General features: G+C 51.4%; 1 protein-coding gene across 4 annotated transcripts in view; it reads left to right on the forward strand.

The window, feature by feature from the left end:
* The first annotated feature begins 466 nt into the window (after positions 1 to 466).
* Positions 467 to 12,198, forward strand: part of PHACTR2 (phosphatase and actin regulator 2) — a 225,049-nt gene continuing 213,317 nt past the window's right edge. For all 4 annotated transcript variants that reach the window (XM_045842641.1, XM_045842642.1, XM_045842645.1 and 1 more), the window contains exon 1: positions 467 to 816. In XM_045842641.1, the coding sequence (XP_045698597.1) occupies positions 609 to 816 (208 nt within the window). In that variant the 5' untranslated portion in view covers positions 467 to 608. The remainder of the gene's footprint in view (positions 817 to 12,198) is intronic.

Raw genomic sequence — 12,198 nt, forward strand, 5'->3', positions numbered from 1 at the left:
CAGGACAAGGTCATCGGGCTTGAGGGACCCCAGGCTCTGCCACGGACCCCGCAGCCCCTTGGCCCCGCAGTTTCACACCTGTAAAATGGATATGATCGTTTCTGTTCCACCACCGGGCTCCAGTGTGTGTGTGTGTGTGTGTGTGTGCATGGCATTCCTTGCCCGGCCCCCGCCTCTGCTCCCCAATAAATGGAAATGGTGTTGTTAACCCTGACCTTGCATCCCAGCTCCGGAAGCCCAAACCCCACTTCTCTGCAGGCCGGGTGACAGCCAGCCAGAGAGGACCCTCCTGCCGTCACCCTGCAAAGGGCAGTGGCCAGGACCTGGGGGGAGGGGCAGTGGGGCAGGTTCGCGGGCACGGAGGGCGGCCAGGGCGGCCGGCACCCAGCCCTGCGGCTTTCGCCGGCGGGAGGGAGAACAGGCTGTAGGCGGCTCCTTCCTGTGCAAACTTTTCTGTCCTCTTCCTCCTCCCGCCCTCCCGACCAGCTTCTCGGCGCCCGGAGTCCAGCCTCCCGGACCTTCGCTCTGCCACGGGGTCGCGGCGCGCCCGGCAGCACAGCGCTCGGCGCCGGCCCCACCCCACGCTCCGGCCGGCACCGGGGGAGCCAATGGCCGAGGCGGGCAGGAGCCCGGCCGAGCGCCCGCGGGAGCCAGTCGCGCAGGTGGCGGCTGAAGCCTCGGAGCCCGAGGCATCCGCCCCGCCGCGGGCCCTACGCCGGCTGCCCGGGGACCCGAGCCCCCGGGGCCGCTCCCAGAGCGACCTGTCGTCGTGCTCAAGCAGGGGCCGCCCACTCCGGGTCCACATCTCCGGCTCAGGTACGGGCGGCTCGGGGCGCTGGGGGCCGGCGGGGGCCCAGGGCAGGGTGGGCGCGGGCAGGGGCGGCGATGGCTAGGTGGCCAGCCCGCGGCGTCCTCGGGCACTGTTTTCGCAGGCTGGTGGCCGGTGGGGAGGAGCTGGGGTAGGCAGGGGAAGGCTGGGGGGGTGGGGCGGGCGGGGAGGATGAGGATGAACTCCCCCCGCCACCCTCCTCCTAGGTTGCCTGCGGCCGGGTACCCTCGCCCGAGACGATGGAACCGGGCTGCTGCTGGTGCGCCAGGTGGGCGCGCGTCTCGCAGGGGCCAGCGTGCAGCCCGCCGGGTTAGGGAGCGCTCCTGCGGCTGTGCGGAGCCGGGAGCACCAGCTGCTCTGGCTTGGCCATCAGAAAGAGGAACCTCCTCTCGGTCTTGAGAGTGACTTCGTCCCTCGGAAGGGTGCGGTCCTCTCACTTCGGGGGCTGGGCCAATGTAGGTCTTTGAAACCCTCCGAACTGCTCACGCTTCTGAAATAAACCGTTCTGAGGGAGGGGAGGTGCTGGTCAGAGACCTGGGGGTGCGCGTTTTTCCTCCCTGTGAAAACCCACGCAGGTGGTGCTGAGAGTTCGGCCGGCCTCTTTGTTCGTCTGGTCCTTCACTGTGTTGGGTAAAGCCTGGAGCCAGCACCTCTGCGGTAGCCCGGCCTGGCACCCGGGCTCCCCTCTGCGCGGTGTGCATGGCCAGTCCTGGGGGTGCTCGGTGCACGCGGGCAGCACCAGGAGCTGGGCAGGTGCTGCCAGCCCGGGCTGGGTAAGGTGGTGCGCATCACTTTGTCTCTCCTCTTCAGTATTTAAAGTGGGAATGAGAGTGTGGAGTTCCCACATGGGGAGGTTATGGGGATTAAATAATTAATACTTTTTAAATGCTTCGAAACACGCATCATCCTAAGAACTGCAGACCTGTTTTTAAAAGTCCACCAGATTTGTTAAGTTTCCCCAGATTGTTTTCCATCCAGGGCGGATGCATGGGAGCTGGCACTCGGAAGTAAAACTAACGTGAAAAGTACCGATTGCAGCTGAAGGCCCTTGCAGTGGCGCTCAAGTGCACACTAACCCCCACCTTGACCCCTTTGGGCTCTGGCCTAACTCAACCTCACTTTTACCTGAATCCGAGTTTCCTGGTCAAAAAGGGGCCACACTTCTGTGTCTCTGACTCCACCCTGATTAGCTGGCTCTGTTCTCCACCGAAGCCCTCTGTTTCCTTGTTCTTGTGACACTGTTGCTGCTGCACAGCATGCCTGCTTAGGGAACAGTAAAGGTATTGTTGATCTGACTTGGAGATCACATTGGCTAAAGGTGGTTAAAATTGTCCAGTACAGGTAATGGAAAGTAGGTGGTGGGATTTGTGTAAGGATTCTTCTGTTGAATTCACACTGTGTAAAGCATTGAATGGGAAGTATTTTACCTCTTGCCCTTTATGTCTTCGCCAAACTGAACTTGACTGATGGATAATCTTGACTGAGTTTTACAAAGATTCACTGTTCAGATGATTCTAAAGAGACAACTGAAAATTAGTCCAGTTGGTGACTGTCGATAAGAGAAGCATAGATTGTATCGCCATTTTCCATTTTCATAGAGAGAAATTAAGGTACCTGTGCGCCTCTTCAATGCGAGTGTGCCAAGTGTACATCATGTGAACTGCGGGCTTCATAGGCTTCGTTATTCTTACTTCCAAGAAATCTTTGTCTTCTGTGTGCTCTTAAAGAACACTGGGAAGTGACAAGTTCAGCCAAGCTGTCCCCTGCGCTCCCGGATGCTGACCCTTGTGTAGAAGAGTGCACTTCTCCCAAGAGACGCTGTTCCATTTTCAGAACTGAGCCTCGGATTTCGAGAGCAGGCTACATGTGACGAGGAGCTCCCTGTATTTCTTAGAGCCAGAGAAAAGCGATCTGGTTCCTCACGGACACACGCAGAGTGTTTTCCCAGAGCACGGTAGCCTCTGCAGCCCGTTGGGATGGATGAGATTTAGCCAGGTGACTGGGCGGGGATAATGGAGTTGTCCCAGAGGTGCAATGGGAAGGTTACACCACTTTGTGGAAACGTTCCTTGGCCTGGGGAGGGCAGCCTAAATCCCAGGCCCTCCCCAGGGGCTCCGGACACACGAGGGCAGTGTCCACAGCTAGACTGTGTGTGGCCTTGCCAGAGTGGCCCCCGAGCAGCAGCAGCAGCCTCATCTTGCAATGGCAGACCCCACCCCAGACTGACTTAGTCCCCGTCTGCATTTTACAAGGTGCCCGGGTCGTTCCCAGGCACAGTCACATCTGAGAAGCATGACCCTGTCTCTGACACTTGTTTTCAAAGTCGTTTACACATAGGAGTCTCTTGGGGAGTGAAAAACAACCACAACCAAACAATTTATGGCTGGATCCCACCCCAGGGATTCTGATTTAATTGGCATCAGATGCAGCCTGGCACTAGGTGATTCAAATGTGTAGCAGAGTCGGGAACCGCTGTTTTGTGGCGTATATGTCGATATGTACTGTGAATCGGTGGCTGCGGCCAGGGTTGGCCCAGCAGATGTAAGACTGATGAAGTAGGTTGAGTGCCTTCTCACACCCCTGTTGGTACTTACTTTCTCCTACTACTGCCACCCCCGCAAGCGGCTTTTCTCACTCCCTTTCTGATTCCAGTCAGCGAGTTTCTGCTAAGATTATTTATTTATTTATTAGAGAGAGGGGAAGGGAAGGAGAAAGAGAGGGAGAGAAACATCAGTGTGTGGTTGCCCCTCACGTGCCCCCAACGGGGGACTGGCCTGCAACACAGGCATGTGCCCTGACTGGGAATTGAACCGGTGACCCTTTTGTTCACAGGCCTGTGCTCAATCCACAGAGCTACAGCAGCCAGGGCAAGGGCTAATTTCTAATAATAAGTTAACTACCAGGTGTGAATCCTTGGGAGAATGTTGAGAGGGGAGGGGACATCACATTTTGAAATGATTAGTGGCTGGGAGTGGGGGAGGGGAGAGGGGAGGCTGGAGGGGTTCCCCAAGGGCTGGTCAAGAAGCACCTCACTCCCAAACAACCATCCACTCCCTGCTACCCTGGCCTGTCACCCCACCTCCCACCCCTGCCTCCTCTCTACCCCATTTTTTTTCCATGAAAAACTAGCTAAAAACTTGAAACTTGGCTGTGAAAATATTGCCAGCTATGGCAGTGGAAGTCATTCCACTGCGAAACAGTTTTTAAAGACCTGCTCTGTGCTTTCACCGAGCTGATGCTATGGGGCCATCACAGGAGAGCCCACTCTCCCCAGCTGTGCTTTGATAACGAGACTTTTGTCAAGAAAAGCACCTCAGACTTCAATGGCTTCTATTAAGCTTGTGATGTGAGTAGCTTGTTTCACACAGGACACAGATGCATGGGTGTTGTCAGTAAACCCTGTATGTTGCTTTGCACTTTAAACCCCATTCAAGCCCTGGACTCAGTTGACATGCCCTCCGGAACACCAGACTCCCGTGGGTTTGACCCCCGTGGGGGTGCTTCAGGGGGCAACCAGCAGTGTTTCTCTCTCCCGCCACTCTCTCTCTTCCCCCTCCCTTCTTCCCTTCCTCTCTCTCTAAAAAAGTCAATAAACATCTCCTCAGATGAGGATTAAAAAACTCCATTCAAAAGATATGAAGAAAACCAAATATTTTCATCCAAGTGCATTATTTAAATAACACTGGAACTAGTACATAAGTGCTTTCACTGAGCTTATAAAAACTGAGGGTTTTTTTTTTCTTTATAAAAAGTCAGATCCATTTTGCTTTACATTTTTTTGAACTTACCATTCTGGAACACAACAAAAGTTCTGGGTTTTAAAAACCTAGTATGTCTTTGTAAATGTAGTGATATTTTATCATGAAAAAATAATGTCCTGAAATAAGCTTTTGGTGGCATATGGTCAAGTGTTTCCTTACTTTTCTGGGCTGATCTCTTCTCGGGTTAGAGACTTTCACTTGGTCAGTGGGTCCTGATGTAGTCTTTGGATATGCCCAGTGCTCAGTGAGCAAAGAACCTGAGGTCACAGCCCAGGGCATAGTTCTGCTGTGAGCTGTCAGCAAGTGCTGGCTGTGACCTACTATGTGCCAGGCGCTACACTGGGCATGTCAGGCCATGGGGTGGCCAGGAGGTGTTGACCATCTTCAGATGACTCTTAGTCTTGCATCTTGGTCTGCACAGAGCAGAGAACTCCTCAAGCCACCTCACAGAAGGGAGGTGCGAATGAATGGCTTTATTAGCTTGATGTATGGATGTCTGGTACCCCGATTCATCCCTCCAGCATCCCTTTGCCCTGGTGTCTAAGTAACTACAAATCCAGTATCTTTTTTCTGAGTCTTTCAGCCCTAATATGTTGATTGACAAGGAAGTGAGAAATCTGGCAAACTTGGATGCTCTGTCATTCCTTACCCTCTGCCCCTTGGCCACCGCCATCAGGTGCTGCTGTCCAAGGTGGGCTCTGCAGCTGATGGTCACCTGTCCCACTGAGGGAAGTCCTTGCTTGTCCACACCTTGCTGGTGCTCCCACAGTGCCTCTCACTGACCTCCAAGTTTATAACTCTTGCAGTCGGTGCTTGCGTGTTCAGCCATTGTTCCGAAAACATAATGCTGTGCCCGGTGGCTGGGTCCCCAGGGGCCTCGGTCCCAGCTGGGCTGGAGCTGCTTTAGGTCAGGAACCTGCTCGCTTTCCATTTGCTTCACTCAAAGTGGTTTTTACCAAACAAAGGCAATCTGGCTCTAAGTTTACTTTCTGTGTGTGCCTATTCACTGGAGAACAAAGCCTCCTGCCAGGAGTGCAAAACCTTCCTGGGCAGAGCACGCAGCAGGGCTCCGATCCAGCCTATGGCCAGCCCTGGTTGTGCTGTGCACCCTGGCGTGCACGTGCCTCCCCCTCCCACCTCCCCCAAGGAGGGAGCCTTCTTCTTTGCCCAAAGGCCGTGGGCTCCTGGCCAGCCAGGAGTCAACTATTGGTTGGGCATCATCCCAGAAGGGCCGCCTTTCTCTGATTCTCACAAATTATAAGCTGATGGTGGTCCTGGACCTGATGTTGGCACATTTTAAAACTCCTCTTTACCTGATACGCTGTAGCAGAGGGTGTCACACTAAAAATCATCTTCACCTGTTAAATAAGGATGTACCTGTCCAGTCAGGTTGCACTTTATTTGGGGCTGAAACCAGGAAGTTGTCACGGACTCAGGCCCCCCTAGGGACCAGTTCCTCTTTCTTTCTCTAGCACTTACCGAAGGACGCAGCCTCACCTGACACCGAGCGTCTCTTTAACCCCAGCTTTCTTCCCCTCTAATCTGAACAGGTTCTCCTCCACAGCTGCTTCCTCGTCCGTCTACTTACAAATACCACGTCATGGATTCTGTCTATGCTGCCCATCCTTGCCTTTGCTTTCTCTCGGCTCCTGTCCCTATATTTACCAGGAAACATTTCTTCATTCAAATTTTCTAGAAAAGATCTACTGTTTGAAACCACCTTTTCATAGCAACTCGTAGGTCACAATGAGGCCTTCAGATCTGATGGTACCTGCCCACTCAAATGGCCTGTGGCCTGGAAAGTGAGGTCATCACACAGTGCCAGTGTGGCCACTTAGAAAGGACTGAGCCAGGGAAGTTCTCATTCATTCATTCATTCATTCAGCTGGTCGTTACTGAGGCTAGGGCTGCCATAGTCACTGTCTAGGTACTAAATGTACACAGGTAACAAGATGTGATTCTGCAATTTGAGGGGCAAGATTGAAAGCAGAAAAGGTGTAGCAGGCCAGATACAGCAGTGTGTCTAGTGGTCTTAGCCATTGTTGTTTGCCATGATTATGGGAAAAAATGATGATGATGATGATGATTACTCTTGTTCTTATTTTCAGAGGATGCACCAATCGCTAATTATGTCTGAACTGGGCAAGCTCTGGTTTGTATCAATAGTTCAATGGTAGCTCTGAGACTGATAGCAAAGCCATGAATTTATTTTGAGCTCCAGCTACTGTAGGGGGTACACTATGCGAGGTGAGCACAGCTCAATTTTTTACTTCATTTATTCAACCAATAAACAGCAAATGAACCAACACAGAGACTGCAAACACATCATCCCTAAGGAACTCACATTCTAGTGTGGGGAAGATGGACAGCTACAGTGCAGTAAAAAGTGTGAGCCCTGACTTGTGCCCTTTCCTGGGCCTGGGGCAGAACCCAGGAGACCCAGCTATAGGAAATGACTTGGGGGAGGGCACCCTGGAGGAGATGAAAGCTGTGCTATCTCCATGCAAAAGGAGGATCAGGAAGATGGATCTGGGTGAGGTGGAAGAGCAGTGTTCTGGAGAGAGAACAGTACATACAGGAGTACCAAGGCCTGAAACAACCTGACGTCCTCAGAGAACCCCCAGCAGTTCGTTTAGCTTTCAGCAGGGTCCTGTGGGAGAGGAGAGAGAAGGGAGATTAGGGTGCTAGGCCAAAGCCAGAGCATGGGAGGTTCCCATGTCAGTGTCTCTGGGCAGACACAATTTCGGTGACAGTTGTAAGGCATTTGCAAGCTTGAGAGGGGTGTGTTCTAGTGTCTCCCGACAGGAACACTGAGAGGAGGGAAGGACATAGACCACTGAGATCTGAGGCACAGAATCATGCTTGTTGCCTGTGGGATCTTGGTCAGCTTACTTTCCCTCCCTTTCCTGCTTGGTTTCCTCACGTCTGACCTGGAAATGGTTAGTAACAGTAACTCTTGGCTCAGAGAGCTTGTGTCTGAAAAGTGCCCTAAACTTTAAAGTGCCATGCAAACGGTGGCGCCTTTTGCACACTTCTGTTCTGGGACTTACTATACTATATCAGATGATGCATGAGGTGGTCTCCTTTGTACTGTAAAATCATTGGAATCAGAAAGTATGTTTTATTTCTTTTTGTATTTTTAGTGCCTAATGCAGGGCCTGGTAAATCCTAGGTGCTTCCTACTAATTTACAAACTTAATGCATAAATTACTTAAGTCGGTTCTTTTGACACCAAGTATCTATAAATCAAAAGTTAGGCAAAATGATAAAAATTACAAATGAAAGATTGGGTAAAAACTGTTATTCACAAATGTTTTAAGCTTTAACCAACAGCTGGCCCATGTGTTTTTTTTTTAAGGTTTTATTTATTTATTTTTGGAAAGGGAGGGTGGGGAGAAAGAGAGAGAGAGAGAAACATCAATGTGCGGTTGCTGCAACCTAGGCATGTACCCTGACTGGGAATCGAATCTGCGACACTTTGGTTCGCAGCCCGCGCTCAATCCACTGAGCTACGCCAGCCAGGGCTTGGCCCATGTGTTTTTAAAGAGCTTACTAATGAGATCATTAGAGCTTCTTGGGGGGGTGGGTATGGGGTGAACTGTTCTTTGTGACACGTATGGAGGGTAGTAAAAGTGGTTTGGTGAATGTTAGTCCAGCTGCATGCTGGTGATGGTGGAATCAGGTAACAGGGTGTTCTTTAGCCTCCTTGGAGTGCTGGGTGCTGGATGCAAGAGTGTAGACGAGAGGGGTTAGAAGGAAGTGAGCTCTCATGCCAATCCAGTGTGGCACTTTTGACACACACTATCCCAGTTCATCTTTATAGCAGCCCCGTGACACAGCTATAAATCCCTTTTTGATAAGGAACCTGGCTTTAGGCAGGTGGAGCAACCCACCCAAATCCCACAGGTAGCAGAGAAGAAGTAAATCCAAAACTGAAATCTTTATGACTTCAAAGCTCACACTCTTTCCCTTACCGCACGCCACCTTCCTGCGTGCCCATCCCCCTCATGGAAACCACCAATCGGACCCCCACCCACAGGGAGGAAATCGATGGCAGCACGCTTCACTGGACCAGCACCACACTGAGCGAGACCATCAGAATAAACATCTCTTTCTAGCCAAAGGTCTTTCTGAGGCCCCAGCCAGTTGTCCGTCCATTTCAAGGTCCACCCGGCACATCAGATTTCTGGTGTAAACAGCAGATTTGTATTCGTCGTGATGGGATCCTGGAACCCAGCACTTGCAGGCTGGCACACGTGAGTGTCCTTGCGTAGGTGCCTTCCCTTCACCTCAGCCCACTCAGTCCTGGGGCCAGGCTTGTGGTCCACGCCTGAGAACCATCTCTAGCCTCAGAATACAAGTGCAGTTTCAGTTAGAGTGAAGCGCAGGAAAAAAACATCGAAGCAGCTTTAGTGTTTTTAAAATACCATACTGGGTGACTCATTATCTTTGATCACACTAGCTGAAATTTGCACAGAGAAGTAGGTTGCACCCGCTTGCCTTAGAAGAATTTCTAAGATCTACCTCACTGTGTGACCTATGGGCTAAACCTTGACATTTATATAGCTTACTTTGCATTTTCTTGATGCCTCTGTGAAGGCTTAAGAAAAAGTAGCTATTGCTTATTCCTCATAACAGGAAGAAACCTGCAACTTAGAGAAAAGTACATTTTCCACACTGAGAGTTCAGGACAGTGTCTGGGGCAGGAATATCCTGGGTGTGAGGCTTCCGTGTTGGCTCAGTGGCTCGCATATTTTAAGTGTGTGACGTGAAACGTATGGTCGTGACTCACGTCATCCCCGTTGGTCTGTAATCTTCTTTTGTCTTCATGTATGTTCTCACCTACCCGAATACTTGGCATACTTCTTCAGAGGTATGCTTTCTATTAGGTAATAATAATTCAGTAACCTAAACGTCAATAACAAACATGTATTAAACCTCTATTCTTCAACCTACTGGGCATTATAAATCTCTGATCTCTGCTCCAGATACCTGGATGAAGGTCACAGAAATATACGATAAGATAAAGAATGTGGTTCATATGTATAATAAATGTAATAGAACTTACGTCTTCAGATGAGTGTTATCTTGTGGAGTTTGCGTGCTGGGAGAGGGGACGCCGTTCTGACTGCGATCTTGCTGAGGCAAGGAGTGTTTAACAATAGCTGTGTGGCCCGGATGTCCGATCCCTCGTCTTACTCACTTGCCCTGATTACAGCACAACGGGAGCTCTTTCTAAAAGTCACATCAGCCTTTCGGACACTGTCATTAGGGACGATTTGAAGTGGCCTTCTAGAAATGGCTGGGCTCACGGTCACGTGGTGGGAATTTACTCGCTGTTTCTCAGCATGGTCGTGCGGGTGGGGAGGACGGTCATTTGGACATCTAAGTCATTCAGGATGCCTCACAGGGACACTGCACACCCCTAAAACACACGCCCAGGCAAGGGCAGCGCCCGCTAACCGAACGGGTGGACTCTTAGCAGAGTGATGGGGAGACTAAGAAATTAAAGAAACCCGCTGTGACATTTGTGGGAGGGACTCGGTAAGGGATGAATGAAAAGGTTACTAAGTGGTAGCAAGGGTTTGGTCAAAACGAACACATTTTCATAGCCAGTAAAAGAGACTTCCTTGTTTGAGTGAAAGAAGAGAGTTTTTAAAGATAAGAACACAAGAGCAGCCCCAAACCAGGAAGTAGAGTTGAGCGTATCTTCAGGTCCTAGATCCAGGCACTGATAAGTCGCCTGTGGCCGAGGGGACACTTTCTCCCCACCTCCCCATCACCTTTTTTCCCTCCAGGGATCTACCTATCTATCTATCTATCTATCATCTATCCATCTAATGTAATCTGTCTTTCCATCCATCCTTCCACCTGTACTTATCACACGTCCCTGCTGTTATGGGCACGTGTTTACTCCCCAAATGTACACATCTTCAGTTCAAACCAGCAGAGAGACTCCTCAGGGCCCTTGGGTCCCGATCCCAGATGCCCGGCCTGGGCCAGGTAGCCATTCCTGTGCCCTGCTCTATCCGTTTCATGGGACAAGTTAGGCTGCTGGCACATATGCTTTTAGGTGTGGAGAAGATAGTTCTTAGATAAGCGATGGGGAGAATGGAAAAACACACCCAAATTACCCATTGCCTCAGTGCACCAGAGGATCAGTGACGTGAGGAACCCATGGGCTTCTGGGAAGCAGACGTGTCCTGAGAAAAGCCAGTGCCTGTTAAGGTAAGAAGGAAGAAAAAGGGTGGGGCCGGGACATTATGTAGAATAAGGAAACGTCTGTCTATAATGAAGTGGATGTTTTGCAGCACAGTGGGGTGTTATGGAGTTTTGGGGGAGGAAGCAGGGGGAGGGGGTTTTCTAGGGAACAGCAAGGTAGGAACAGGAAGAACTATGGATGTCACTGGCTGGGGTGCAGGGTGCGGGTGCATGATGGGGTGTCACAAGGGAGCAGACCTTATGACTTGAGGAACATAAAGTATATAGGGGAGACGTCCTGCTGTGAAGACAGGCATTCTTCTCTTTTTCCAGTTGATGGGGCGGCTACCCAACTTCCTCCCCAACAAGCATCCCACCAGCTGGTGCAGGGTGCCTGTCACCTGGTGCTGTCTGGGCTCCTTTTATTTCCCCTCCGCCCTCAATGGTCATCTTACCAGCCCCCCTGCCACTCCTGTAGGAACGTTAATAATGGGCCTCACGCAGCAGACCAGGCCTGTGCTTCTTTCCAGATGGTCCCCTGTGGTCGAGCGAGCGGCCGATCTGAAACCCAGCTGTCTGGGCATTACGTTCTCCCGGATGGTGACGTTGGCTTCTGATGCTGTTTGGGGTGTGGGATGGCATTCCTCTGGGCTGATCTGATTAAACGTTTCTGAGCAAGGGTTTCGAGTTGGCATTAAGTCACATGTGATTACTCAGATCTAGATTGTTAGTTTTTCACTGGGAGGCCTGCTCTTTAGGCAGCCGACAAATTCCTAAGGACCTGGGACCTAATACAAGTCCATGGCCTCAGGCAGTGGCAAGACGGAGCTGTTTGCCTGGGCCTGGGAACACGCAGGAGGGACCAGGCAGCTGCCAGGCAGCTGCAGAGGAAGAGAGAGGTGTTTTGAACTTTCTGGTGCTGGAAAAACCTACACATCAGAATCTGCGTGCAAATGCCCCTGTCCCGCTGCCCCTTTGGGCCGCGGGGCTGCACTCCTCCCTTCTCCAGCTCACACCTACTTTGACTGTTGCCATTTGGGCCCTCTTCCCCCAAGGCTTCCCTTGATGTTCATTTCTGTAGCCCCTCACCTGTGTTCAAGTGTTACTGAGGAGTGGGCGTGGAGGCGTCTCGAAATGATTCAGCTGGTCTCCGCGCCCCATTGAGGAAGCCCTTAATCCCAGGCTGTGGCTTTCAGTCATTATCACCTCACTGCTCTGTTAATAGTCAACAGGCAACAAAGGCCCCCCACAGAGGGTGAAAAACTAGAATCCTAGTGAGCCACACCACAAAGCACCGAGCCTTCCGGGTGGGTATCGGGGTGATGTTTCCGTGCTTCAACGGACGGCTCACATCAACGGCGATGGCCTGTTGGCCAGAGTTCTCACCTGGGTTCAGGTCTGCTTTAG

Source organism: Phyllostomus hastatus, unplaced genomic scaffold (genome assembly GCF_019186645.2).
Source record: "Phyllostomus hastatus isolate PE091 unplaced genomic scaffold, TTU_PhHast_1.1 phas_contig_40, whole genome shotgun sequence".
NCBI lineage: Eukaryota > Metazoa > Chordata > Mammalia > Chiroptera > Phyllostomidae > Phyllostomus > Phyllostomus hastatus.